The 25478-nt window shown below is 29.5% G+C and overlaps 5 protein-coding genes across 6 annotated transcripts; 2 read left to right on the top strand and 3 right to left on the bottom strand.

The window, feature by feature from the left end:
• Window positions 1–96: 96 nt before the first annotated feature.
• Window positions 97–2935, bottom strand: Pgant35A (polypeptide N-acetylgalactosaminyltransferase 35A). 2 transcript variants are annotated; one of them, XM_018538760.1, is made up of 7 exons: window positions 2853–2935; window positions 2422–2746; window positions 1667–2348; window positions 1433–1550; window positions 860–1348; window positions 650–781; window positions 97–481 (listed from the first exon to the last, which is right to left on the bottom strand). In XM_018538760.1, the coding sequence occupies exons 2-7, from the start codon at window positions 2744–2746 to the stop codon at window positions 320–322; spliced, it is 1908 nt and encodes a 635-aa protein (XP_018394262.1). In that variant the 5' UTR covers window positions 2853–2935; the 3' UTR covers window positions 97–319. The 2 variants fall into 2 exon arrangements, with proteins under 2 accessions (XP_018394262.1, XP_018394263.1); XM_018538761.1 differs by having other exon boundaries at window positions 1667–2333.
• Window positions 2936–3626: 691 nt separating this feature from the next.
• LOC108773048 (syntenin-1) lies at window positions 3627–8652 on the top strand. The gene is made up of 8 exons (XM_018538762.1): window positions 3627–3732; window positions 6618–6689; window positions 6842–7039; window positions 7184–7297; window positions 7450–7685; window positions 7778–7931; window positions 8015–8124; window positions 8300–8652. The coding sequence occupies exons 2-8, from the start codon at window positions 6639–6641 to the stop codon at window positions 8352–8354; spliced, it is 918 nt and encodes a 305-aa protein (XP_018394264.1). The 5' UTR covers window positions 3627–3732; window positions 6618–6638; the 3' UTR covers window positions 8355–8652.
• A 1416-nt stretch (window positions 8653–10068) lies between these two features.
• On the bottom strand, window positions 10069–14728 carry Cse1 (chromosome segregation 1). The gene is made up of 16 exons (XM_018538763.1): window positions 14535–14728; window positions 14302–14447; window positions 13831–14169; window positions 13644–13751; window positions 13476–13568; window positions 13229–13396; window positions 13016–13145; window positions 12792–12955; window positions 12492–12681; window positions 12095–12293; window positions 11759–12019; window positions 11528–11619; window positions 11146–11449; window positions 10888–11055; window positions 10505–10815; window positions 10069–10255 (listed from the first exon to the last, which is right to left on the bottom strand). The coding sequence occupies exons 1-16, from the start codon at window positions 14617–14619 to the stop codon at window positions 10110–10112; spliced, it is 2904 nt and encodes a 967-aa protein (XP_018394265.1). The 5' UTR covers window positions 14620–14728; the 3' UTR covers window positions 10069–10109.
• A 639-nt stretch (window positions 14729–15367) lies between these two features.
• Window positions 15368–17093, bottom strand: LOC108772969 (chromosome partition protein Smc). Its single transcript, XM_018538647.1, has 5 exons — window positions 17013–17093; window positions 16417–16652; window positions 16236–16299; window positions 15548–15735; window positions 15368–15473 (listed from the first exon to the last, which is right to left on the bottom strand). Exons 1-5 carry the CDS (start codon window positions 17091–17093, stop codon window positions 15368–15370), a joined length of 675 nt encoding a protein of 224 aa, XP_018394149.1.
• Window positions 17094–19369: 2276 nt separating this feature from the next.
• Window positions 19370–25370, top strand: LOC108772983 (ras-like GTP-binding protein RhoL). The gene is made up of 5 exons (XM_018538667.1): window positions 19370–19544; window positions 23391–23526; window positions 23752–23866; window positions 24307–24424; window positions 24978–25370. The coding sequence occupies exons 2-5, from the start codon at window positions 23402–23404 to the stop codon at window positions 25181–25183; spliced, it is 564 nt and encodes a 187-aa protein (XP_018394169.1). The 5' UTR covers window positions 19370–19544; window positions 23391–23401; the 3' UTR covers window positions 25184–25370.
• The last annotated feature ends 108 nt before the right edge of the window (window positions 25371–25478 follow it).

Genomic DNA, 25478 nt, shown 5'->3' with positions numbered 1-25478 from the left:
CATTTACAAAGAAGTAACACAAGTGCAAAAAATGCTAATTTGTGTATATACACACATCAAACAAAAAAAATTCAACTTTTTACAATAGTTGTTCCTATACAATTACGATACTTTCAACTGTTTCTCCTGTTTAATTAGTTTTTTTCTATTTCAGGCAGAATTACTTTAAAATTCGACGCATGTAAAGAGTATTCTACTTTTCTAATTGCAATCATGTATAGAGTATATACAATTTTTTCTCTTGTCAAAGGATCTACCATTCTCGACCAAGCCAGTCTTCGGAATTTTTCTTTCTATTCTTACGACCTTTCTTTCTATGTCATCTGACTTCTTTGGCTGGAATTTTTGACCGAATGAGATCCCATGTTATCAATGAAACATTCGATTTGGTGCATAAATCCATGATGAGTGGAGTATTTCTTATATCGCGTGTCACTCCTAAGCAGGTTCCTGTTGCCATGTTGTAGATAGGTGTACCATTCTACAACAATAAAATATTTAAAATTCTTAATAATATTGTCGATAAATATCTACTGCTATTTATTAAATTAAAGTGTAAAAAAATTACAAAAATTTCTAATGATTGCTAGAAAACATTTGCTAGTTTATGACATAAATAGTCAAGAATTGTTACATCAGTAAATCTTACAATACGCTTATGACGCCAATCTTGACTTCCTCCCATTTCATGACATTTTCCAAGTTTTGGAATTTTCTCAGCTCCTTCCATACAGAGCATCTGTCCAAGTACCAGTTCATTTTTATCGGTCTCATACCACATCTATAAAAATATACATATAAATTCAAAAAAATAGCAAAATTTTCTTTTTTTCTTTTTTCGTTTGATGGCAATGTCTACCTGTGATTTAACTCTTAAACACGGCATCAAAATAAGTTTTGAACCTTTAGTTTTAATATCTTTTTCACTCTGAATACAAAGCACGGTATTTGAAAGTCTGATTTGATACTGGTCCGTATAATTTCTCTTCCTCGAATGCCAAGGTTGCATCGGTCTTTGATCAAGTTTAGCCCATTTATCCTTGAGCCGCTTTTCTGTATCATCTGGCAATGTTAATTCAGGATAAACCTCCTTCAAATACCAGTCAAATGTTTTACATTTTAATTTCTGACGCAACGCTAATCGCTCTGAGATATCGCCATAATAAATTGCTTTAGCATTTTTCAGAAAGTAATCTTTATATTCGTCCATCCATACATGCGCAACTCGTAAAGAATTTTTCAACATGGTGTCCTGTGGATCGTCTGAACCATATGGCCGTCGTCTTCTAAATACGTGACCCACTCGTGAACAAGGGATAAGTTCAATACTGCCGCCACACATCCATATCTAGAAAAAGAAAGTAACATTGTTTTATATATATATATATATAGCAAAAACAACTATAAAAAATCAAATATAGTCAATATTTACTCGAAACGATATTTCAAGATTCTCTCCACCCCAAACATCCATGCCAACATCGTATTCTCCCATTTTTGTAAAATATTCTCTATCAATAGCAAACAATCCACCAGCCATAGTTGGAGATCTATATTAACAAGAAATTTTTATTTATAAAAAGGATTATACATACATAAGTATTACATAAAATTTTTATAATTAAACACATTTAAACATATTGCAGATATAAAAGCATTGTCATACTTGATAGGCTTTACAAAATCGTCGTCATGGTTTAATGTTCCAATTGGTAAATTATCCCATTTAAAATGAAGACCCCAATTAAAGCCACCTCTTACTAATGGACTTCCTGTATATTGAAATGTATCTGCATTTACAATATCGATCACTGGCATTGGTACAATATTTTTTGAATGAGAGATCCTTGAAAGAAGCGGCTCTATCCACATTTCATTTACTTCTATGTGACTGTCCAAAAAGATCAAAACTTTGCCGGTTGCTTTTCTAGCTCCAAATACCCGTGCTCTGATCAAACCTTCTCTTTTTTCAGTCTTGAATAATCGTACTATGTCATCGAAATTATTTCTAATATATACTTTTATCTTCTCGTGCAATGTATCACTGTCACTATAATCATTCACTAAGATAATCTCATGTAGAAGCGCTTTTGGCGTTTTCTCAAGCACAGAATGCAAGGATCGCAATAGAGTCATATAATGCTCATTGTAAAAACAAATAATTATACTAGCATTTGGCAAATTGGCAGGATATTTTTGCACCTTGCACAGCTTGTGCCTTGTATCCGGTATATTTCTTCGAATGCCAAGATTGTCTGATATCAAAATATTAAAGGCATAATCCTTGTAACCCTCATCTCTCTTCCGCTGATCCTCCAAATTTTTCACCATGCCTAATTCATCTAAATCTATTAAAATATTTGTATGATTTTGGATTTGTTAATTCAATAGTGATCTAGAATATCAAGATTAATGATATACCTTGCTCCAGAGTCACCGCAGGTTTTACTGGAATAACCTGAAGTTGCTGCAAGTCATTTTTCCTGAAGTTCTTATTGCTCTTTAAGTTATAGGCTTCTTTCCCAGCTAATATTTGTTTCTCATTGCGTGGAATGATAACATTATTACGTAGCATAATTTCTTTGTCAATACTTTCTCCATGTTTGGAAACGATAGGAATCAATATTGTAGGACTGGTGGTGATAGCATTTTGTGATAGTCTTGAATAAAGATACAGACTAAATGCCCATGTTAGAGAAGCTATTATTATCCCTGATAGGAATGATATATATCTTGTTGATATCATCTGTCAAACAAAAATAAAGGGTCAATCACTTAGCTGTTTTTTTAACAAGATAATTGTTTCTTATATTCCAAAAAATTTGTGGATTAATTTTCTGAGGAATACTCACCGCACGTTGTAATCAAATTTCACGCACAATGTAGAGATTTAAATAATTTTTTTAGAAAACATCTCCAGAGCAATTCTGTTTTTTTCTTCTTCTGATTAGTAAAAAAAATTTAATAAATTCGCTGTTTTTGGATAAAAAAGCTCTCCTTATGTACAAAAGAAATCTCAATCAAATCAAGGCTTCATAATAAGCACTAAGTCCGAAATCAAGCTGTTGGGCATGCAAGCCCAGTCCCATAATGAACCCAATTCAAGAGATTCTCTTGAGGGTCTCTGAAAAGAGATTAACATTTTTCACTGAAAAAACTAGTGCGACACAGGTGCAATTGAGTGCAAATCGGTATATATTTTTTCAACGTTAATAAATAATTTTTTTGTTTTCTGTAAGACGCCGGATGGTGAACATTAACATCCTTCAACTAATCCTTTTAAGGTTACAATAACAAAGAATATATAAATAAAAGGATCAAATTATTTATTGAGATTGAAGACATACAAAATTGATTTGTACTCACCTACACTGACCTACACTATAGAGAGTTGCACTAGATTTTCCACAATTTTTCAGTGGAAAAACGCTATAAAAAAATGCAGGTGCTGTGCGCCCTCTAGCGTCACGTACGCAACTGTACGCAACTACGCGCCACCGAACATTTGACGAATATTGCCGAGAGAGTTGCCGAACGCAGCAGCGCCCCGCTCGGCACATACAGACACTCATCGATCAGAGGTGCAACCCGTGCAACATCGGTCAATTTTGTCGATCGCTGTCAGTTTACGGCAGGAAAAATTGCCGGAGGTTTAGACAATTAGTATTGACAGCTTATTTAAATTGGCACAGCAACAGTCGGCGCACTGACACTTTTGATTAACATCCACTGGTAAGCCTTGCTTTATCTGACAAATATATTCGACATAATATCAGCGTGCAATCTTCCATGTCATTAATCTCCGAGCCGTGAGTAGACGCTTCTTGCCCTATTACTGCTAATTATAACTTAATTGTACAATGCCCTTAACGTATGTAGCCGGTACTAAAATTATGTAGCTGTACTAAAATTACATAGAAACGTCTAAAAAAAAGATGGTTCGACTAAATTAATGTGATATACATTTTCAACAATAAATATGTTTTTGTAGCTCAACTACTGCACGTTTTTTGTGTTTAAAGTGAAATAATTAAATTATATTCGAGACAAGACAAAGCGAGAAGGAAAGTTTTAGTGCAATCAAATGCAGCAGTAAAAGATAAATATAACATTAATGAAATGTTTTCTCTATGTAAAAATAAAGAACATGTATCTTTTGTTTTTAGCTGTAGGATACATATATATTTGCTGTTGGATATCTATCATGCTATTATCTTTATCTTTGTGATACATTATACTAGTTCACAATATGATGCAATGTATTCAACGAAGACAATGTAGTTGATATAAAACTAATATAGATTTAAAATATTCTTATTTGTTAAAATTAGCTTGCTGGTTGATATATGAAATATGGGTCAGAGTTGAAAGGTCTCTGTTCATTACAAAATTTAAGAATCTCTTATATAAAAATAACAAAATAATGTAGAAAAGATTTAAACATTAAATAAAAGTTATAGTGTGTTATACACTGAAAAAAAATTTATTAAATTTTAATAATTTCTTTAAATAGTACTAAACATTTATTTATAGTAAATAAATATTTATTTGATAAAAAATGATGATTGAATTAAATTAATGATTCTTGTATTAGATAAATATACATTTACATTTAATAAATATTTTTTTATAACTATTCAAATAAATATTTATTAAAATTTAGTTTTTTTTTTCAGTGTACTTATATATGTACAGTATTTAATCTTATTCTCTTTTTTGTTATATTTTAATTCTTTTAATTTTCTATAATTAGTTTTTCAAAAGAAATTACAGTACAATAGAAGAGGTAATTTCTGTACTATTTTTATTTATGCCTGAGTCATAATTTTGTGTCAACATTGTATAAATATTATAACATTCATGTTTTCCACAAATGTACTTCAAATGCACAAATATTCAACATAATCTTCACACTTGATTTTCTCGGAAATAAAACCTCGAACAAAGAAGTTTATTCTACACTTCCTATTTATTTTTATACAATAATCACCCACATCCAGTTGTATTATAGATTTGTTTTCATTCTGTATGTTAGGTTAGATAATTTAACACTTTAGATGTCATAATATGCAGGAAAAAAGGAAAAAGTTTAAAAAAAATAAGTAACTCATCCAAATTTCATGTATTTTAGTATAAAATATTGGTTTTATTACTTATTATGTTGCAAGCAAGTATCAATATGTTAGATAAAATGAAAGGAAGTATGACTCATACATAGGAATGGTAAAATCATATCTATGAATAATCACGGAACTATTTGTACAAACAAATTTCTCGTGTACTTTCATGATTTATGCAAAAATTTAAAATGGTACTTGCATTATTATTGATTTTTGCATTCATGTACGTGTCTTTAAACTACATAAAATTGCTTCTTTATTTGATAAATTATATGACATATGTTTTTGTAAAAATAGTTAGACTAACTGATGTTTGTTTTAGATTAGATTAGATTAGATTAAACTGCAAATTACGATTCACAAATATTTATACCGAATGTATACTAAATGTATACAATTAAAAACATCCTCTTCATCTTTCTTCTTTTAAAAATCTCTTTAATCTGTAGTCATTGTGAACTCGATAAAAATTCTTCGTTGTCCTATCAAAGTATTCTTAAAGTTGATAATGTAATAAGATGGAAATTTTATTTGCGAAAAATACAAACGTAAAATATAAAATATTCTAACATAAATAATACGAATATGAAGCTTATAACAGTCTAACTTGGATCTTTAATTCCTTATATATAATTTCGCGTGAATTTATATACTAATATACGTAGTTTCCCCAAACTGCGCGCCGAACAATCGTCGGTCTTGAAACGCAAATCTAACAAACTGTCGCGATACTATCACGAATTAAAACAAATTAATAATTAATTGATGCTCTTTTGACATCTTATATTGATTAACTATATTAAAATCTAAAAATACTAAATTTGGAAATATTCTTTTTATTGCGAAAAATATTACCTCGGCCGGGAGTCGAACCCGCATACCTTGCTTTACGCTCAAATGTCTTAGCCAATTAGACTACCGAGGCCTTTACCGAGTAATATTTCTCACAATAACTGGTATATATGTGAAATGATAAACGCTTTCTTTCGGGCGCGTGAACAAACAATATTCAATAAAGATCGTTAATGTACAAACATAAATAATACGAATATGAAGCATATAACAGACTAACTTGGATCTTTAATTCCTTATATATAATTTCGCGTGAATTTATATACGTAATATACGTAAAATATTCTAATTGAAATGAATGGGAAAACCACTTTGATTCATATTGTGTGACTATTTATGCCATATGATTAATATAGAATAGAAAAATAAGTATTGTATTATATATATATATATATATATATTTATATTGATTTTTTTTGTTTAAAAAAGGAAAAAGAACAAATAAAGATAAAAATCTTAGAATAAGAAAAAATGAATAAATATCAAATAATAAATAAAAAAAATTTGTTTAATAATAAAGACTAATATATATCTACATATATATCAGTATATAATTCACGCGAAATTATATATAAGCAACTAAGATCTAGACTGTTATAGGCTTTGTATTAATTATGTTGTTAATATATATTTATTTTATTGTAGAGCATTCACAAAAAATTCAAAATGCCTCTTTATCCTACATTGGAAGATATGAAGGTAGATCATATGATAAAGGTAAGCTGCAAGGAGGATTCATGATCTATATATTGTATTGTATAAATTTTAGATTATAATTTACAAAATATATCTTTTGTATCATTATTATTTTTACAGACAGACATATTCTACATGAATAATGATTTATATTGATTGAAATAACATTACAGGCTCAAGTACAAGCCGAATCACAATATGTCGCTTCAATACCAATTGAACCCACGGCTCCCTCGGCTCCGACTTATGTTCCTTCCGCACCTAGTATGCTGTACCCATCTTTAGATTATATGGGTCTTGAGTTGAGCGAAGAGATCATTGCACAAAATATGCCTGAATATGCCCTTGCTACACGTCAAAATGCGAATAATGTATGTCAATAATGTCAATATTACATCGAATAATTTAGCCTTTTTAATTATATAAACTAGTTTATACAGTTATTTTTGTTAACTTTATATAAAAAGTCTGTTTTAAAAAATTTGTTAATTTTAATTAACTTTATGATTTAATAGGTAGCTCTTACTTCAACAAACGTAACGTGCAGTCCATTAGCAGGAATGATCGCTCCTTTGTCAGGACAATCCATGGCTTTGCAGAAAGCTTATGTAACAAATGGTATCAGAGAGGTAATAATTGACTGTTAAATCGATTTCTGTGTTTTGTTTCTCAAAAAAATTCCACAATTTCATGTGTATTTTCTGCAAAAGAAAAATACATGTAATTAGAAAAATTACAAGTAGCTTTTCGATAAGATATTTTTTATCGTATTTTTTTGCAGTTGACACTTTGTAAGGACGCTGATGGAAAAATTGGCGTTCGAGTACACGCAATAAACAATGGAGTCTTTGTCTGCCTCGTGAGTCAAAATTCTCCAGCAGCAATGGCTGGATTACGTTTCGGTGATCAAATTTTAAGCGTCAATGACATGTGCGTTGCTGGATACTCAATGGATCAAGTGCATAAACTTTTCCGTAATGCGGATATCAATGGCATCAAAGTTGTCGTGCGTGATAGGTGAGAGAATTTGCCATTTTGTTTGATTTATAGAAATTTCAGCTTTACTAATGCGTAATTTTTTGAAACGCTTAATATCATTTTTATTGCAGACCATTCGAGCGTACTGTAACAATGCATAAAGACAGTATGGGTTACGTCGGGTTTCAATTTAAGAACGGAAAAATAATTGCTTTAGTAAAAGATTCGTCGGCTGCACGAAATGGGCTTTTAACAGAACATCAAATACTCGAGATTAATGGAAAGGTTTGCACACATGATATGGTATCTGGATTTATGTTCGATAGAAAAAATGAGACGGTTATTAGATAAATTAATAAATTTTACAGAACGTAGTCGGGATGAAGGACAAAGATGTTACGGCAGAGATTGAAAAAGGTGGAGACATCATCACCGTAACAATAATTCCATCGTACATTTACGATCACATGGTAAAAAAGTATGTAATTTGTTATATAAATCATAATCTAAAACTCTACTAAACCAATATTGTTTAGAAAATTACATAGATTCTGACATTAGAATAAAAAAAATAGTAAAGTCAAATTAACAGACATAATATAAATTTGACTAAATGTACAGATTATATTACTGACGTAATGTTTTTTATTCAGGATGTCCAGCAGTCTGTTGAAGAGTTTGATGGATCACTCTGAATTAGATCTTTAAATAAAAATAAATTGCCAATTCTTATATATCATGTAGCCAACTGCCAATGGGTACGTGCATTATTCTCCGTAGCTTCATTACGAAAAAAAAGTAACGAGTATGCTACATATCCTACGCTGTAAGCACATTTACAAGATGCCAATCATATTCCCATAGCAAGCGTATATGTGATACCCGTTTAGAAATAGCCTATAATATGAATATATGTGTCGGAATCTATGTTTTGACACTATAATTGGTTAAAAAATTACAAAGATATTTATCAGAGATTATTTTTTTATACAGAAGCACATCTAAAAAAAACTTGCAAAAAATATACATATTTAAATATTCAGCTTCAGATGCGAAGAGAAAGTTTCTAGTTGCATTATTATGATCAATTATATTTGCAATACAAGATGACGTATGATTACATTTATTTTGCACGAATTTTATAAATCCATATATATATTTAGAACAGTCACATTCGTAATCATTATATTAGTATATAATATTATACATATTGACATTATTTTTTTATAATTATTGTCGTTTGAATTATTGTAATATGACATATAAATTTGATTATAAAATTTTTTTCTTTATGTATATTACTTTCATTACAAGCTATCAAGTAAGCACATTAACTGTTTTATTATTTTTCGAATATCTTCTAGGATAAATTATCCATTTTATTAAATAGCGTTATTTACTTGAGAATTTTTGCCATATTTGTTAGAATAATAGAAATATAATAAAATATAAAAATAATATTTAAAGATAGATATAAAAAATAAAATATGTAATTACCAAAATCTTTCCAATTTTTCAATATCTTGCTTGTTAATAACACTTTAATCAAAGATAATTGTAAATTTTTTTACTATTTGAAAAAATGTAGATATTTTCTTTAATTCTAATTTGTAAGATATATTGTGTTCAATACTTCTTCACTATCCTTAGAAAATACCATCTTTTTTTAGTATTATAAGCTAAATGAAAATATATTGAGAAAAGATCTAATGTTTTTAATTTAAAAAATACACAAAAGAATTAGGATAAATTTTAAAACAAAAATTATAAAAGGGACATCGAACCACAAGATGTAAAATGTAAAATTATTAAATTTAATTCTCAATAATATAGTTTATAGTTTACTGCTATGTACAGCTATAAACTATATTATTGAGAATTAAATTTAATAATTTTACATTTAACATCTTGCGTTGTAGTTCAATGCCCCTTTTATAATTTTTGTTTTGAATTTTATAGTCACTTATAACGTGTTTATTATTTAGGATAAATTATGTAATAAAAGAATATGCATTTCATAAACATTTATGGAATAATTTATATTAGTGCCAATATTATTCTACATGTAAATATGAAGTATATAGCTGTATTTTAAACTGATTAAATAAATAACTAAAGAAAAAAGAAACGATATTTAATAAACCTGAGTTATGCGGATAATTAATAATTTAAATTATTTTTGATAAGTTGTGTGCATAAAAATATGAATATGATTACTACGATGTATGTGTATTTCTTCTATTTTTCTTTGTAATATATGAATGTCAAAGTTATGGTAAAAATGACAAATATTTCCTACAATTTTGCAAATTACAAATAGAATACGAATAATATATTTCATATATTGTACAGTAATCATATAAAAAGGAATTTCTCCTTTAATTACAATTTGTTAAGTTCAATATTATTCATTTTTCGAGCTATCAAATGGATCTTCAGTCTGTCTCGAACGTCCAGTTCGTATTATGCAACTGTAATACCAGCTGTTTGGAGGTAATTTCTCAAGTGATTTGCGTTTGCTTGAGAAATCTGGCTCAACAGTCCTGGTAAATGTCCTGGAGATAATCTTCCAAGGCCTTGAGCCAAGTGCAAACGTATATCACCAATATCTGTGAACATATATGAACAATTTTATATAAATAATATTATAATGTTCTATATACCTATTTATATGTAATGATTCTATTTAAATATTTCAACGTTTTATCTTCTAGAAAAGTTGGATATACTTAATCTAATTGAAAAGTTGAATGAAAAATTCCAAGTCAAGAAATAAGAGGAAGTGAATCCGAGAATCTATTTAAATTTATATATTAAAAAATAAGCAAGACAAATTGAACATGAAAGAATATTCATACTTTGTAATGGGTCTTTCCGAGGATTTCTTGCACAGATGAGTTGGCTGTAACCAACTTGGTAGCCAACCGCATCGTCAAGTTCTGGAAATGCATCGTCTTCTGGCAGCAAGCTTTGATCTTGCGGCAACTCAAAGAATTCGACCAATTTAGCCAATAAGCGAGGATAGTATGTATTGTATGGAGCCTGAAGCATTGCGGGACAATCAATCAACAAGTTTGAAATCCCAACAGCCACCACTTTTCGCTCTACTTCGCCCGCTATTTTTTGTAGATCGGTTATAAAAACGCGCTCCACCACCATTCCAAACATTCTAAATATAAAACGTTTAGTGTTATTTTTTTGCACCTTAAAAGAAATGTCTTTATATATTTATAAAACTTACTGTGGCTGTATTTGGTCGATAATCGTAACCAAGCTCGATGATGAATATCTAATAACATAATATGCAAAAAATACTATTAGACCTTTCACAAACTTCGTTGTCTTTGACGTCGAGAGCCTTTGAAAGAAAAGCACAAAAATTTGTCTCATATACGGTTCCAAGATGCTCCTGCAACATTAGTATTACAATTATATTAATTACTATAAATTTGAAATAATAGAGTATAAAATAAAAAAACTTTTGCCCGAGAATTCTTACGGTTCAAAGTGTTCAATAATGCTTTGTATTAGTAAAAATCCTTCATGATCATTCGCTTTCGACGCAATTAACTTCTGGAACACTCCCAATAGTGCACTCGTCTTATCCTGTGCTACAATCTGATTTGAACCATGACTAATGAATGCTTGTAACAAGCGAATCAGAGGATGGATATTGGCTTGACGTTCAAATAGTACAGGTGATAATAGACACGGGAATAAACCCATATATGGTTCTGGTATATCTTGAGTGGGTCGTAGCTCCAAAAGTAATGCAAGAATTTGAAAAACGTACGGAATAAACTCTGGAACAAAAAAGAATGTAAATATAGATTTGTGTGCAATTGCTATTTGTGACATGTATGTACTTATGAATAGCTTACCGGGTATATCTTGTTGCAAAATTCCTTGAAAAATGGGAAATAACTCTTGTTCGAAAGATCCTGTTGCTTCAGGATTTGTCTTGCAAACAATTCTACAAGAAAAAAAATGCAAATTTTATGAAAAACGCAAATCATGAAATGTTAGGTAAAAAGAAAATTTGAAATAAGCAAAGCATTATTTTGCACGAGTATCTTAATATCATTATATGTTAATGTATGTGTGTGACTTACTTGATGGATAAACTTAAAGTTTCGAAGAGATAATGATTGAAGTTTGGCCGACTTGGATTTCGAGATACAATCGCGAGTTTCTTGATGAGTTCCGGAAGTAAATCAGCTAGGAATGGCACCACAGCTTCTTGTAAGATACCGAAACTCCTCATGATAGCCTTCATAACATATTCATTTTCCTCGGAACCCGAAATGTTCATACACGCAAAAAGTCCTTTCAATAAATCTGCTGCTAACGGCGATATATTGACCCCTTTAACTCTAAAATTTTAAAGCATTTTCAGTGTTCAATTATGCAAATTATCATTTTAAAAATGTCACTTTTATGTTTCTTACATAGTCAAATTATCAGCACCTCGCAATGCAAATATCTTTTCAATCGTGCAAGCAGCATAAGTATGCACGACGATACTGTTGGCACTTAAATGTCTTATTAATTGCGGCAAACTTCCTATTACCATTTCATGAGGTAATATCGATCTAAATATCATTACAAATTTTATTCCATCCGCTTTAAGTACTGGAAACTCATTCACTGAAATTTGTTATTATCATAATTCATTATAGTAAATCGTATAGCTATATGTATACTGACAAGTTTTTAAGAACCGATTATATTCAATTATATTAGATTTCCAATATTCAATTAGGATTTCCAATTACAAATAAAGTAAAGTAAAATGAGTCAAGCTAAAAAAAATTAAATTATTAATTTAAAACATGTGTTTTATACCATCTGGTTTTGCCAATTCAGGTTCAATATGTTGTACAGCAAACTGTGGTATAGAAACAAGCTCGCTACTTTGAGTAACTCCATGTTTCTGAGTCTGTCCTTTACTTGCACTACTAGTAACGAGATAAATAGCAGCATCTTTGCTACGCCAATGTTTCAATGAGTCTTCGGCATATTTTTGCAACATTACCTAAAATTTGTGCAATTTTAAAATGTATGTATATGATATAAATCATAACATATAAATTAAAGTTAAAAATGAAATCACACACTATTAAATGTCTTTTGTACTATATTCACCTGTATATATGCTCCAAAAATATCCATAATTTTCGCTTCAAAGTATTTAGACAATACTTTAACTAAATCACAAGCAGCGCGCCTCCTGGTGTCCACATCACTGCCTTCAATATCACGTCTAATATATTCTTCAGGATTATCCACGAATAATTCATTGTCTGATTCTGCAAAATGTGAAGAAATTTAGTAAAGCAAATGTATCATATTTACACTGGTATAGATACCTCTAAATTCCATGTTAGGAATAATGACTTTTTCACAGATATTGCTAAGAGTTGCCGGATCTTCGAACAAATATCTATATTGCGCTCGATCTGCTACTGTTGTCAAGAATTGTAATGCATTCGACACTAACTGTAATGACACATCAATGTCTAGGTACACTTTTATATTTTAATTTCAAAAAAAAAAATCCTGACAAACAATATTAAACTCACAGCATCATATTTAGGATCTTGTCTTGTGGATGTAAGTAAATTCCAAATTGCCGTAACAAATGGACGTAAGTAAGGTTGAAATTCCTCATCATATTTTTGGGCATATAGGCCAACATTATCACACACCTGTGACTTTAATTGCTCTATTACACCTGCTTCTTCTTCATCCTAAACAGATTTAAAAGATTTTAATTTTACACTTAAATATATTAATAGTATGTATATAATTTTGAAAAAGATAAATTACCGTAGTTTGCAAGGAAGGAACGTCAACGTCTAACAAAGAAAGAAAGTTTCCCATCCATTCTTTCATATGATCTTCAAAAAATTCTGGTAGATCCTGTATTGATAATATAATTTATTGAATTGTATTCTTTTTTACACAAATACAAAACATATACATATATATACTCACTTGGAAATTAAGAGAGTAGAAAACTTTACATAATATAACTAACGAATTATATATAACCTTCAAGGCTTCCATATTATTAGAATGTACTTGTGTTAAATTCATTGTAGCCTGCAAAGTATCTTATTTAGAAATATTTACGTTCAAAAATATATTTTTAATACACGCAAAACTGACTAAATATACTTACTAAAAAGAGTTCCGTTAAAGGCTTTGCGAACTTGTCTAATACAAATTTTATTTCTGTCCATAGGCTGTCGCTTTTAAATTCATATCTATATCTCTTAAATAAGGAATGCGCGGTATGTAGGACTCCATTGATCACATGGAAATCACCAGTATTGAACTTCTCTACCATCTGATCAATCAAGTCCGGCCATTTATTTGGAAAATCATACTTTCCAATAATAGATACCGCATCCGATAACTGCTTTTGTATTGAATCTGGCGAATGTAACATCAGATTAACGATTAATTTCTTGACAGAAACTCTGTCTTCAATGTGTATACGATCCATTATATCCTCTTCCTAAAAAACAGAGTTTATAATAACAAATTATAAATTAACATACTATATATATATATATATATATATATATATATATATATATATATATATATATATAAGGACGATAAAGTAAATAAATGCTGTAAAACCAACCACTTTCCAATTGCGTTTAACATAATTCTTAAACGCAACTGCACCAGCAACCCTAATTGTAATGTTAATCTCTGACTTATCAACTAAATGAAGCAGTAGTAAGGGGTAGTTCTGATTAACTTCCACCGATTCCAGAAACTTTTCAGCTGAAATATAAATCGGATATTAATGAACGTAAAGCGTACAACGTTTGAAATATCGTAAAAGCCTATGAGTTTGTAGGTTATACTTACCTGGACGTCTGACGTTCACATCCGGGCTAAGGGTCTGCTTCAAATATTCGCTCAACGTTACCAAATTGTCGTCGGTGAGCTCCATGTCGATGATTAGCAAAGCAACTCCTTTAGCGGTTACTTCTTTTTTGACGAGAAACAACACAGCAGCATCAACAATGAAACCGATGAGCAACGCTGCATATTATCTCGCACGTAACAACCGGCTTTTCCAGACTTTTCGGTGAGGCGGCAGGGCAGATTACAAAATTGCGACCACCGTTTTTTAATGGCGCTGTTGACTGGCGCTCTCAGCGCTTAGCAAATTTGGCGGGAATGCGATAACGGCTGCTTTGCAATAGAACGCGAGTGTCCGATTTTGCGGCATTATCTGTTTTTTCGTTAATATAGAAAAGTAAAAAGAGAATGAAGCGTTTCTTTGCACAAAAGTTTGATTAAGTTTTGAACGTTCTTGAATTTAGAAATCATAGCACTCAAATTGAGAATTAAATATGCACTCTTATATTTTCTGTATTCAATATGATACAAAATTAACAGATATTTTACAATTAATAAATGTATTAATATAAATTAACTGATATCAATTTGTTAAATTATTTAAAAACTACTGAACATGTATTTTACAATTAAAATAATATTTCTAAATTAATACGTAAATTAATCTATTTATAATAACTATACATTGAATTTATATTTTTTTAAAAATATTTAATATTTTAATATTTATATTTAATATTTTAATTAATTCTAATAATTAATAAATAGAAGAAATAAAGATTAGAATTTTTCTTCGTTTTTAGTGTTAGTGGTTTTCTTTGTCCTTATAGTGATACTTAGTTTCGGTTAAGCTTGACTTTGCATTGCTTTATTTTGTTCTGTATTTTATTCAATTCATCCTCTTCCATTTTAATATGTTTTATTAAATTGTTATTGCTCGACCTGCATAAAAGCGTTTTATGTAAATAAATTTTATACAAATAATAAATGTGATTATAAATTTTAGACTTTATTACTTCATGTCAGATATTGCACTGTTAAGATTCGACAAGTTGTCATGATCGTCCATGTTAGCTTCAGTGTAATCTGCGTTGCATTCTGTTTTCATATTCTCCACCTCTTGTTTTAGAATCTCCAATTCTGTGCGAACCTTTTCGCATTCTTCTTGATGACTACTAATTTCCTTCGTCAAATAGTCCCTAGACTTTAAAAATAAAAAAAATTCGTTAATTATAATTTTATTATAAAAAAAAACAAAATGTGTTTAACAATTTAAAATGTAATTTATTTTGTACAATTAAACTACTGAAAGTTTTCTTCGCTGAGATCTACGCTCCACTGAATATAAGAACTAATCCAATCAGGCGCGAAGAAAATTTTAAAAATAGCATGACGCGATAACACTGATAACGTTCTTTAAATGCAGATCCAATCCGTACAGTCATCTTTTAGACATTACGAGCATTGATCATACAATCATTGAGGTTCTTTTAAACTAATTTTCTAATATTTAAGATTTTATAAAAAATAATGTTTAGAGAGAAAACTTAAAAAGAAAAATGATAATAAATTAAAGTTTAAAAATAATTAAATTAAGTTAAAAGTTATTAACTTTTTAACTTTTAACTTATTACTATTATATAGTTAGTTTATAGTTATTACCCAACCCTGGAAATTAATATTAAGAATCGTTAAGAATCATACGTAGTTCGTCATCCATTGACAAAAGCTATCCGCGTATCTTCCTGTTTCCAACAAACAGTTATTCCTAAAATGAGATAATCAAAGTAATTTCCTTTGCAGAAGCCTCTTTCATACATTTTTCGACCGTATAAATTTTTTGTTTGGTATTGACTAAAATTTAATGATAATTGTAAAGTTTTACCATTGCTTGTACAACATATTCGTTCTTGCAATTTGTAAGTCCTTCAATTCCTGCTTCTTCGTAATGTAGATCCTTGTATTCTCCGATATTTTATCCTCCATATAAGACACATTCTGCATCAGCTTATCGAAATTCATCCCGATGCTGCTATTACTCTCGAGCAATTTCGATTTTTGATTCTTCCAGTACTGTATTTCTCTGTCTGATCTTTCTACCAATTTTTTTAATGCAGTAAACTGAAATATCAATTTTCTCAGCTTTTATAAATTATTATATAAATAATATTTTCAAAAAGGAACGAAATCTGAACATATATATATATATATATATATATATGTTAAGTGAAAAATGTAAAATCACTCAACGTTTGTTATACATATAAGTCCCTTATAATACGAAGCTGTGATATAAGTTCTTCATCTCGTCGTCGCATTTGTCTCATCCCGAAATCAGATTACTATATAAAGATTAGGATCGAAAATTGAAATTTCACCAATAAGGACAAAGAAATTTTAACTTCTTTTATGACTGATCAAATTTCAGCCTTTCAATTTTCAATCCCAAATTTTCAATGCGTGGTTTGATACTGGGCTCACCTGTTCGATGTAAGATTTAACGTGTGATCCCGGATTTTCAATGTCCTCAGGATTCATCTGGCTACTCGCGGATTTTTCCATCTCTTGTTCTGCTTTAAATAGCGCGTAATCACGATATCTATAGTTGATTAAAGAATATATAATTTAAGAAATTATTTCGAATAACTAAAATCGTAAAGTTTATGCACGTCGATAATTATAATATTATTTGAGAAAGATGAATAGGAAAATGTGAATTTAATTCTTACTTCTTTTTGAAACTTATATTTTTCTAGCGCGCGTCGGCGATATTTATATTCAAGTTAAAACTAATAGAATCAGTGTTGCCAATTTATTAATGATTCACTGCTATACCCAGTAGTTTTTGGAAACGTGTGTTCGATTTCAAACCGACCAATGGCGGGACGACTCGAGGATCGGTAGAAATTTAAAATTGAACTCACTGGACATACTTTAGGTTTGTTTGCGTTGCTTGAAGTTCCTAGAAATGTTTGCGCTTAAAATAGAATAAACACAATGGTCCAAATTTCTGGTCACAGTAACATTGTGTACTTTGATTTATAAAAATGGCCTAATAAAATTTTAATCATTATTAGGTATGTTTTAGTACAAGATTTCGTTATCCACATCTTGTATAACTAACACCTGATAATGATTCAAATTTTATCAGGTATTTTTTATGAAAGAAAATACAAGAATGTCATTGGCCTGGATTTATTTGTATTTATTTATTGACAAGTCAGTGTGTGAAATGATTGTAATAATGATAAATAATAATAATAGTACATTATTTGTGTGTTATTTATATTAAAGACACGCCAAAATCGTAACGTTATGCCAAATCGATTGAACAATCGACATTATTATCAATTAAAACAAATGCCAAGTAAATGCAATGTTAATCAAAGTTACTCAGCCGTATTTGCGTCATCCAGGAGCATTATATGCAAGTGTAGGAGAATATGTTATGTTCAATATATGCAAATACTGCATTTTTTACGCATCATTTCACGGACGAGAATGATTACAGTGTAAGATGTTCCCAAGATATCTCTTGAATAATGAATAAAAAGTATAAGAATATTAAATTAATTAACAGAATTAAATTCTTTTTTAATATAGTACATAAAAAGAGAACAAGGATAATAAATTACATATTAGAAAGATTTTTGTTTCATCAATTCTAGCCCATTTTTATCAATGTAAATGTTTAACTTGTATTTAATCTCAAATTAATTTACTCTTTATCTTCTAGTTCAAAGAATTAGAAAAAGATAAATAGGACATAAGTCTTATGCCCATATTTCATGTAGTTTAATTTTTACCTTCGTTTAACTAATTTTCCATCTTCTTCTAAAAATTCGAAAAAGATAAAGAAAGAGAGAGAGAGAGAGAGCAACCGAGATAAGTTAACTACATTGATAAAAACCGGCATTAGAAGAAGATAAAAAGTTCATTTAAATCGAAATGGAAGTTAATCTATTATTGAGTCGATCAGAATTTGATCAAAGTGGGCCCAAAGATCTCCTTCGGAACAAGAGAAAGATAAAAACAAAGATTTTTCTAGAAATTTTCAAACTTTGTCTTTCATCCTTATAATGTACATAAATTATTAAAACTTGAGCTTGATAAAAATGCAGTTTCCAGTAAACACCAATTAAAAATAACATAACATCAATGTTATAATTTGACATATAATATAACTATTAGATCGTATATATAATACATGTATTATATTTATATTGCTAATTGTGAAAAATTATAACATTATAATGTTATGTTACTTTTAATTGCAGATGTTTGCTGGGTTGATGTCAAATTTACTGTAATATTTTGTTCAAATCTAATGTATTTAATATTTTAAGTATTATGAGAGAGAGAGAGAGGACTATAGTACATTTTTTTATCTACTTAGCACGTGTGACTTATCTCTTAAATTTCATCTTTGCTCTTTTTCCTTTATACTCATTTTTACTAATATAAATTGACTTTAATTTCAATTCAATTTATTCTACCTGTCCTTTTAATTCTAAAAATTAGAAAAAGATGAAAAGTCAGTTAAACCGAGATTAATCTTGATAGAAACGATATATTAACAGTATAATTTACAAGTTTCATTTTAACCGTAAAAGTATAACAATAGAATGACTCTTCTCATTTATTCTGTTTTTATCTCTTTATAATTACAGTTACAGTTTCGTTAAAGAAGGTGAGTCGATTTAATCTCGATGCATAATGTTTCAACGCGCATTGATGTTTCAGGCTGCGTGTAGTACTCCACGTCAGCTGATTCTTCCTGCGGCTGTCACAGGCAGTAAGAAATGTGCGCATTTCAGTAGTCCTCGAGCAACCGTTGCGACGTGCGTATGCGCGACACGCACCATCAGTCTTTCCTCTGCGTCTCGGTATTCCGTATCGCGACGTCGCGCTGTCACTATAAGACTCTTAGCTGCGAATCAACGAATATGTGAAATGTTCTTGATACCGCCGTGTAACGCGTGCTCTCTTCTTGCGTGACGTGGTATTCTCACGGTGAGTAATTTATGCATCATCCGTTTGTCATGGAACGGGAAGTAAAATTTATTTCAAGATGATGTCATGTAATAAACGCGGAAATAAATCGGGAGTTCTTAAGAGTATCCAATTGTTTTGTAATTTCAAACGTTCTAAAATGTTTCTTTTAAAAATGAAATAAAACAAAATGTTTGTGAGATAATATAATAGAATACAAAAAATCATACTGTTTTTTTTTTTTTTTCAGAATTAATCCTTCACTTTAAATTATTACAAATTGCGTTAGATTCGCTTTCCGTTTAATCGCAGTCTGTTTTTTGAGTTAAAAGAATCACGTAATGTTCAATGATTTTTTTAAATATAATATGTTTGTCATTTTTTATCACTTTGAATTATTGTACCCGCAATTTTGCTTTTGTATTTGCGATCAACGATATTAAACGAAATCAATACGTAGTGATTTAAAGGAGCAAATTATTTCTGAATTCGAATAAATGTAACTAAATAATACAAAAGTCTTTAAATGAGTCAAGTCAGGAAAAAGTACAATTAGGCTAGACCGTTCCCTTCTTGTGTAATCTATTCTTTAATTATCTTATCTCTTTATCGCACCATTGATAATTGTCAACGCCTTACTATAAACTTAAACGTTTACGTGCGAATTATGCCAACTTCGCGCAAATACAAGCAGTATAAAACATAAAAAAAAACGCGTCATAAAAACTTATTTTGTTTTTTATCACGATGGATACTATTGATCGAGATAATCTTTTTTTTCTTATTTAATCCGTTCTTTTATTTTTCCACTTTTCTCATTAAATCCGCTCGCGTAACTCGCGTGATGTCATACGACAATTGTTATAAACAACTCTGCGCCAATCCATTAATTTCTCAAGAAAACTTCTGTTTTAATACAGAAACGTTAATCAATCATTTTTAATTCAGTTGTAGCGTTATATGTATTTTGCAGTACGTTCCACGTGCCTTTCGAGTTCTTCGTGAAGAGAAAAAAACCATGATAGAAATAAATTTTCCAGAATTCTGCGTGAAATAGGACAACGAACTGATAAATAACCGCGTAAAGTTGACTGTTGCTCCATATCCTGTCGTAAAGGATGTGACAATCACATTGATTAGGCGTTGTGTCTGCAGTTACTTCTCTCTAATTTTCTTCTTCTAACGAGAACACAAAATGAAGCATTACAAAAAATATATATATTCTACGCAAGTGATAATTATACTTGATCGAATTTTCCAAAAGTTTATATATCCGCAAATCTATTATAGTTTATTAAAAGCATTATAAATTTGTTCAAAATGTGTTCTACATTCTAATAAGTTTAATATTTCCATCAAGATTATTAAATTAAAACAAATTCGATTTACTTATTATTATGATAAATCGCTTCTTCGATTAATTTTACGTTTTTCAAAAGAAAATCAATTCTTGTTTTGAATATACTAATTAGTGAGAGTTTATAACATTTAAAATAAATATAATTTAAGATTATTTTATCAAAAAAGTATTCTTTGTTAAAAATAATCATTACTTAAAAGAAAGAAGGTATAAATTAAGCAATCATTATTCCTAGCAAAAAGAATGTTTTTTCTGCGTGTAACAATAAATTTTCTTAAATTTATTTATACAAAAAAATTGGACATAACTTGTTCAAAAGTGTCTATCGCAAAAATACATTTTACAAATTTTATAAAATTCTGGCTAGTAATTAAAAATGTATTATTATTTGCCTATTTTTGTAAACAGGTCTATATTTTGCGTCGTAAAATGGATGCGTAAATGGTTGATATAATTATGCGTATCTATACCTCTTTTTATCAGAGTTCATCTCTTCTCGACACCTTTCCTATTTGTGCCGGTCTAAAGATTCATAATTCATGCACACGCATTGGCGTGAATTCATATGTGAACCGCTTCGTTACGTTCATTATAGTCGATCGATTGCGCTCGTTATTTAGGTTCGACACATGTGGCGTTGTAAGGACACCAAAGAAAGATAAACAACAGCAAGAATGTGTGAATACTGCGACTCTTCTCGCTTGTTAACTCCCAGTTTTTTTAATGTATGTAAATATACACGTGAGATAATCAATGATTTGTATCAACTTGTACAGACGTTTAGAAAAATTATATTTAAAAAAGATTATATTATATACATTATTAATTTCACTTTCCTTATGTTTTAGCAAACAAAAATTTAGAACGGAGAAAAAAAGGAGGTAAACAGAGGGAAATGAATTTTCTCGTCCCTTTCAGTCGACACGCAAACTTAAATTGTCACGAGAGTATATTGACCTCAGTGTCATCAGGGCGGGTCTTAACACAAATTAGGAAATATGACTCCAGTTTACACGCGTGTTTTAATTAAGCAATTGCCATATCCCATAATGTAATGAGTCAGACGATAGAAGATACCTTTATTTTATCAATATTTATTCATCAATTATAATATAATAGAAAACTTTAACTTATAGTTTCATAAAAGTATAATTTTCAGTATATTGCATTGTTTTTTTTATAGAAAAAAAGCTTATATATTGTTGACAATTTCATATACTCAAATTTCAATAATTAATTTATCTAAGTCACAACAGAACAGACAAAAATTTAGCCTTGTTTCCATTAAATATAGTTATATTTTTTCGACCACTGTTAACAAAACAATGCAAAATGAGTATATAGTACAAAATATATAAAAAAAATGCATGCATTGTACATCAATTGAATAAAATTGGGATCATCTTAGTGATATAATACGAAAATTACTTTCAGTATTTAACAGTAAGAACAGATTAAGTTTATTACATTTTGACACAAGATGTATCCATATCAGAACGCGTTGTATTTATAATCAGTCTTACTACATATAGCTGTACAAGCAATAATTTTCGGATGAATTTATTCGAATATGAATGGACGGCGATAATGATTATCGCGACATACTATCAATCCTTGCCGTAGCTATTCAGGCAGATCATCACAGTCGGAGAGTTGACCGGACGGCGCGTTGATAATGACCATACTCGATAAGAAATACCAGCAAGTTCCGCTAACCCTCGCGAATGAATACACATATATCTTATTGAAAGGAACGTTTGCGGATTTCTGGCTTATCAATTCGCTTGAATAAAAAGATAAATCTGTAGGCGTGATATCTAGATGAGTGACGAGAAAAGCCTGATTCGTTTTGAAAATCAAAGAACACTGGTATTTCAAATTTGTTCCAATTTGCTTATACGATTATTTCAAATACTGATAAGCGAGATACAATCTTTACTTTTGTCTTATACGGAAAACGTTTTCTTGTTAATATAATTTGTTGTAAAGACTTACGCAAAAATAGTTTTAATTCATTATCAATTTGTGTTTGATGAAATCTGCATGTATAAGCTAATTAACTTATACGTATAAAATATTAAAAATTTAGTTAATTTACCTTGCATATAATTTGTAGGATGGTATAATTATTAGTTTAACAATGATAAGAATAAGGTAGTCGTTTCTTATTTCATTGGTATGCGCGATACGACCGACGTATAACTTGAGAGACAGCCTTGATGCCATACAGTGGCCGGAAGCGTCTGTTGTTTTCTTTTCAGTTTAAGGAGTGACGGAATCACTGCACCATCAAGTAGTCCATTAAACAAAAGAGAAAAAATGAGACCGTACTGAGAACAAATTTATTTAAAAAATTTTGTGTTCTCTTTTAAAAAATATGAAATAAATGCGATAAAGTTTATACGTTTAAATCGTGAAATTACGTTTTTCTAAAATCGGCGATGTTTATATAACGTTGATGCGAGTTCTTGAATTATGTAATTAATACGTACACTTTTATTTTACAGGAAACACAAAGATGACGTCTCGAAATAAACCAATTAAAATTAAAATTACGACCGTTGGCGATGGCATGGTTGGAAAAACGTGTATGCTCATCACGTACACAAAGAAAGAATTCCCAACGGAATATGTACCTACCGTGTAAATATCGTAATGCATAACGAAATAGTTAATGCAGCAGCTGTTTGTTAGTAGAGTACTCTAAATCTGTTTGTTCACATAAGTATGCTTTCATCTTATTTTTTTTTTTTATTCCTGTTATATAAAAACTGTTATAGAGTTTTTAAAATATTTAATTTGTAAACAGAACTGTTGATTAAAATTGTAATCTAGCCATTATTTAATCAGTTGTTATTTTGTTTACAGATTCGATAACTATGTTGATAGCATATGCGTGGGTGGACAGCAATTCGAAATGACATTATGGGACTCGGCTGGTCAAGAAGATTACGAGAGGCTTAGACCATTATCGTATCCAAATGTACGTGGTGAAAACATTTTTATAAATTTTTTTTTTAATTAGATTTGTTTCGAAAATATTGAAAAAGTTTACATCTTTTTTTAGAATTTTTTATGTATGCATGTTAATTTTGAAATATTTTAAAATTTCTGAAAAAAACTTTTTTAGATTCTATGAAATTTTAGAAATCTTAGAATATTCAGAATTCACATATATGAAGAATTCCAAAAAAGATATGTGTAAACTCTCTCGGTATTTCTAAAGTGTTCCAATTTATATAAAAAAAGTCAAGAAATTTTCTAACTATAATTATAAAATTAATCATAAATTCTGAGAAAAATTTTCATCAAACCATCTATTTTCAATAATAAAATTGACTTCTTCTTGTCTTCAATATTCTAAAAAAAATATCTTTTAAATATTCATGCATATATAATCTTGCATTTATTCTTCGTTTACAGACTGATTGTTTCCTGGTCTGTTTTTCTATAAGTGCCCGTAGTTCTTTCGAAAATGTAGCGAGTAAATGGCATCCAGAACTCAAAGCGCATTGTCCTAATGTGCCAATTGTACTTGTGGGTAAGTGCGTTTTATATATTAAACAGTAATAAAAGATTTTATATAAAATATTTATGTGAAGAAACAGAAACATGAAATGCTTGCGCAATATTTTTCTTTTTTATTACTTAGAATCGGTCTTTTATAGTAATATCTGGTTAACTTGATGATAATGTAAAAATGGTTTTTTCTAGATATAATTAATATTTTTCACTAAATTAAAGATTTTACAGTTGTAACTTTAAAACTTATTCACTATAAAATCATCAGTGTAGTGATTAATCATAGACTGCTCAGCAAACAAAGCAACTTTGTAACTATTGTTACAAAATTACTATTGTATTACTATTATAAAATTAATATAATTGATTTTTGTATATTTAAATCCAGTAAGGTATTAAGGACAAAACTAATAATGTTAAAAAATTTTACTAAAGTGGCAAAGCTGTTTTCTCTAAATATAGCCATTGATAGAGAAATATAATTATTTACACTATTATCGGGTTAAGCCTAATTACAGCATTTTGTAAAAATTTGTTTTCCATTAGTAAACACAAATATTTTTTTACATTAGGTACAAAGGCAGATCTTCGAAATCATCAAGAAGCTATGGATATTATTAGTCCACGAGATTGCAACAAAATGAGAAGAAAGATAAAGGCAGTCAAGTATGTCGAATGTTCTGCAATAAAACAAGAGGGTCTTGAAGAGGTTTTTGTGGAAGCTATTAAAGCCGTACTGAAAAAACCGCGGTCGAGAAAGCTCTGCTGCATTCTTTGAAACTAATGCATTTTAACGCGATTAATGCATCAGTTTGAAAAACACATCTGACGATTATAATTATTAAGACCTATGTTAAACCAAAGATTTTCTTTGCATCTTTTGTTCACGTGCTTTTTTCTTGTACATTTTATCCTTAACAATATTCCTGAGATATTTTACTTTTTTTGTGTATAGACCAAAATTCTCTTGCGTCATGTAAATATAAATATGTGTGTGTGTATGTGTGTGCGTGCAAAAACTTTATATATATATCTAATATAAATCTTTATATCTATACATCTAAAAAATGAAT

Source organism: Cyphomyrmex costatus, unplaced genomic scaffold, assembly GCF_001594065.2.
Source record: "Cyphomyrmex costatus isolate MS0001 unplaced genomic scaffold, Ccosl1.0 scaffold196, whole genome shotgun sequence".
NCBI lineage: Eukaryota > Metazoa > Arthropoda > Insecta > Hymenoptera > Formicidae > Cyphomyrmex > Cyphomyrmex costatus.
This window is presented reverse-complemented; position numbering and strand designations above follow the sequence as displayed.

Bases quoted from the DNA above. Each gene is read 5' to 3' on its own strand.
- Pgant35A (XM_018538760.1), bottom strand. From the start codon at position 2,746: ATGATATCAACAAGATATATATCATTCCTATCAGGGATAATAATAGCT. The intron at 1,551-1,666 runs GTATGACAATGC...TTGTTAATATAG, and splicing joins GATTTTGTAAAGCCTATCAA to ATCTCCAACTATGGCTGGTG. The intron at 482-649 runs GTAAGATTTACT...TTATTGTTGTAG, and splicing joins ATTGGCGTCATAAGCGTATT to AATGGTACACCTATCTACAA.
- LOC108773048 (XM_018538762.1), top strand. From the start codon at position 6,639: ATGCCTCTTTATCCTACATTGGAAGATATGAAGGTAGATCATATGATA. The intron at 7,932-8,014 runs GTTTGCACACAT...TAAATTTTACAG, and splicing joins TACTCGAGATTAATGGAAAG to AACGTAGTCGGGATGAAGGA. The intron at 8,125-8,299 runs GTATGTAATTTG...TTTTTTATTCAG, and splicing joins TACGATCACATGGTAAAAAA to GATGTCCAGCAGTCTGTTGA.
- Cse1 (XM_018538763.1), bottom strand. From the start codon at position 14,619: ATGGAGCTCACCGACGACAATTTGGTAACGTTGAGCGAATATTTGAAG. The intron at 13,569-13,643 runs GTGAGTATATAT...TTATCAATACAG, and splicing joins TCTACTCTCTTAATTTCCAA to GATCTACCAGAATTTTTTGA. The intron at 11,450-11,527 runs GTAAGCTATTCA...TTTTTGTTCCAG, and splicing joins TTTGCAACAAGATATACCCG to AGTTTATTCCGTACGTTTTT.
- LOC108772969 (XM_018538647.1), bottom strand. From the start codon at position 17,093: ATGGAAAAATCCGCGAGTAGCCAGATGAATCCTGAGGACATTGAAAAT. The intron at 15,736-16,235 runs GTATGATTCTTA...TTATTTTTAAAG, and splicing joins GTCAATGGATGACGAACTAC to TCTAGGGACTATTTGACGAA. The intron at 15,474-15,547 runs GTAATAAAGTCT...GCTTTTATGCAG, and splicing joins AGTGCAATATCTGACATGAA to GTCGAGCAATAACAATTTAA.
- LOC108772983 (XM_018538667.1), top strand. From the start codon at position 23,402: ATGACGTCTCGAAATAAACCAATTAAAATTAAAATTACGACCGTTGGC. The intron at 23,527-23,751 runs GTAAATATCGTA...TTTTGTTTACAG, and splicing joins ACGGAATATGTACCTACCGT to ATTCGATAACTATGTTGATA. The intron at 24,425-24,977 runs GTAAGTGCGTTT...TTTTTACATTAG, and splicing joins TGTGCCAATTGTACTTGTGG to GTACAAAGGCAGATCTTCGA.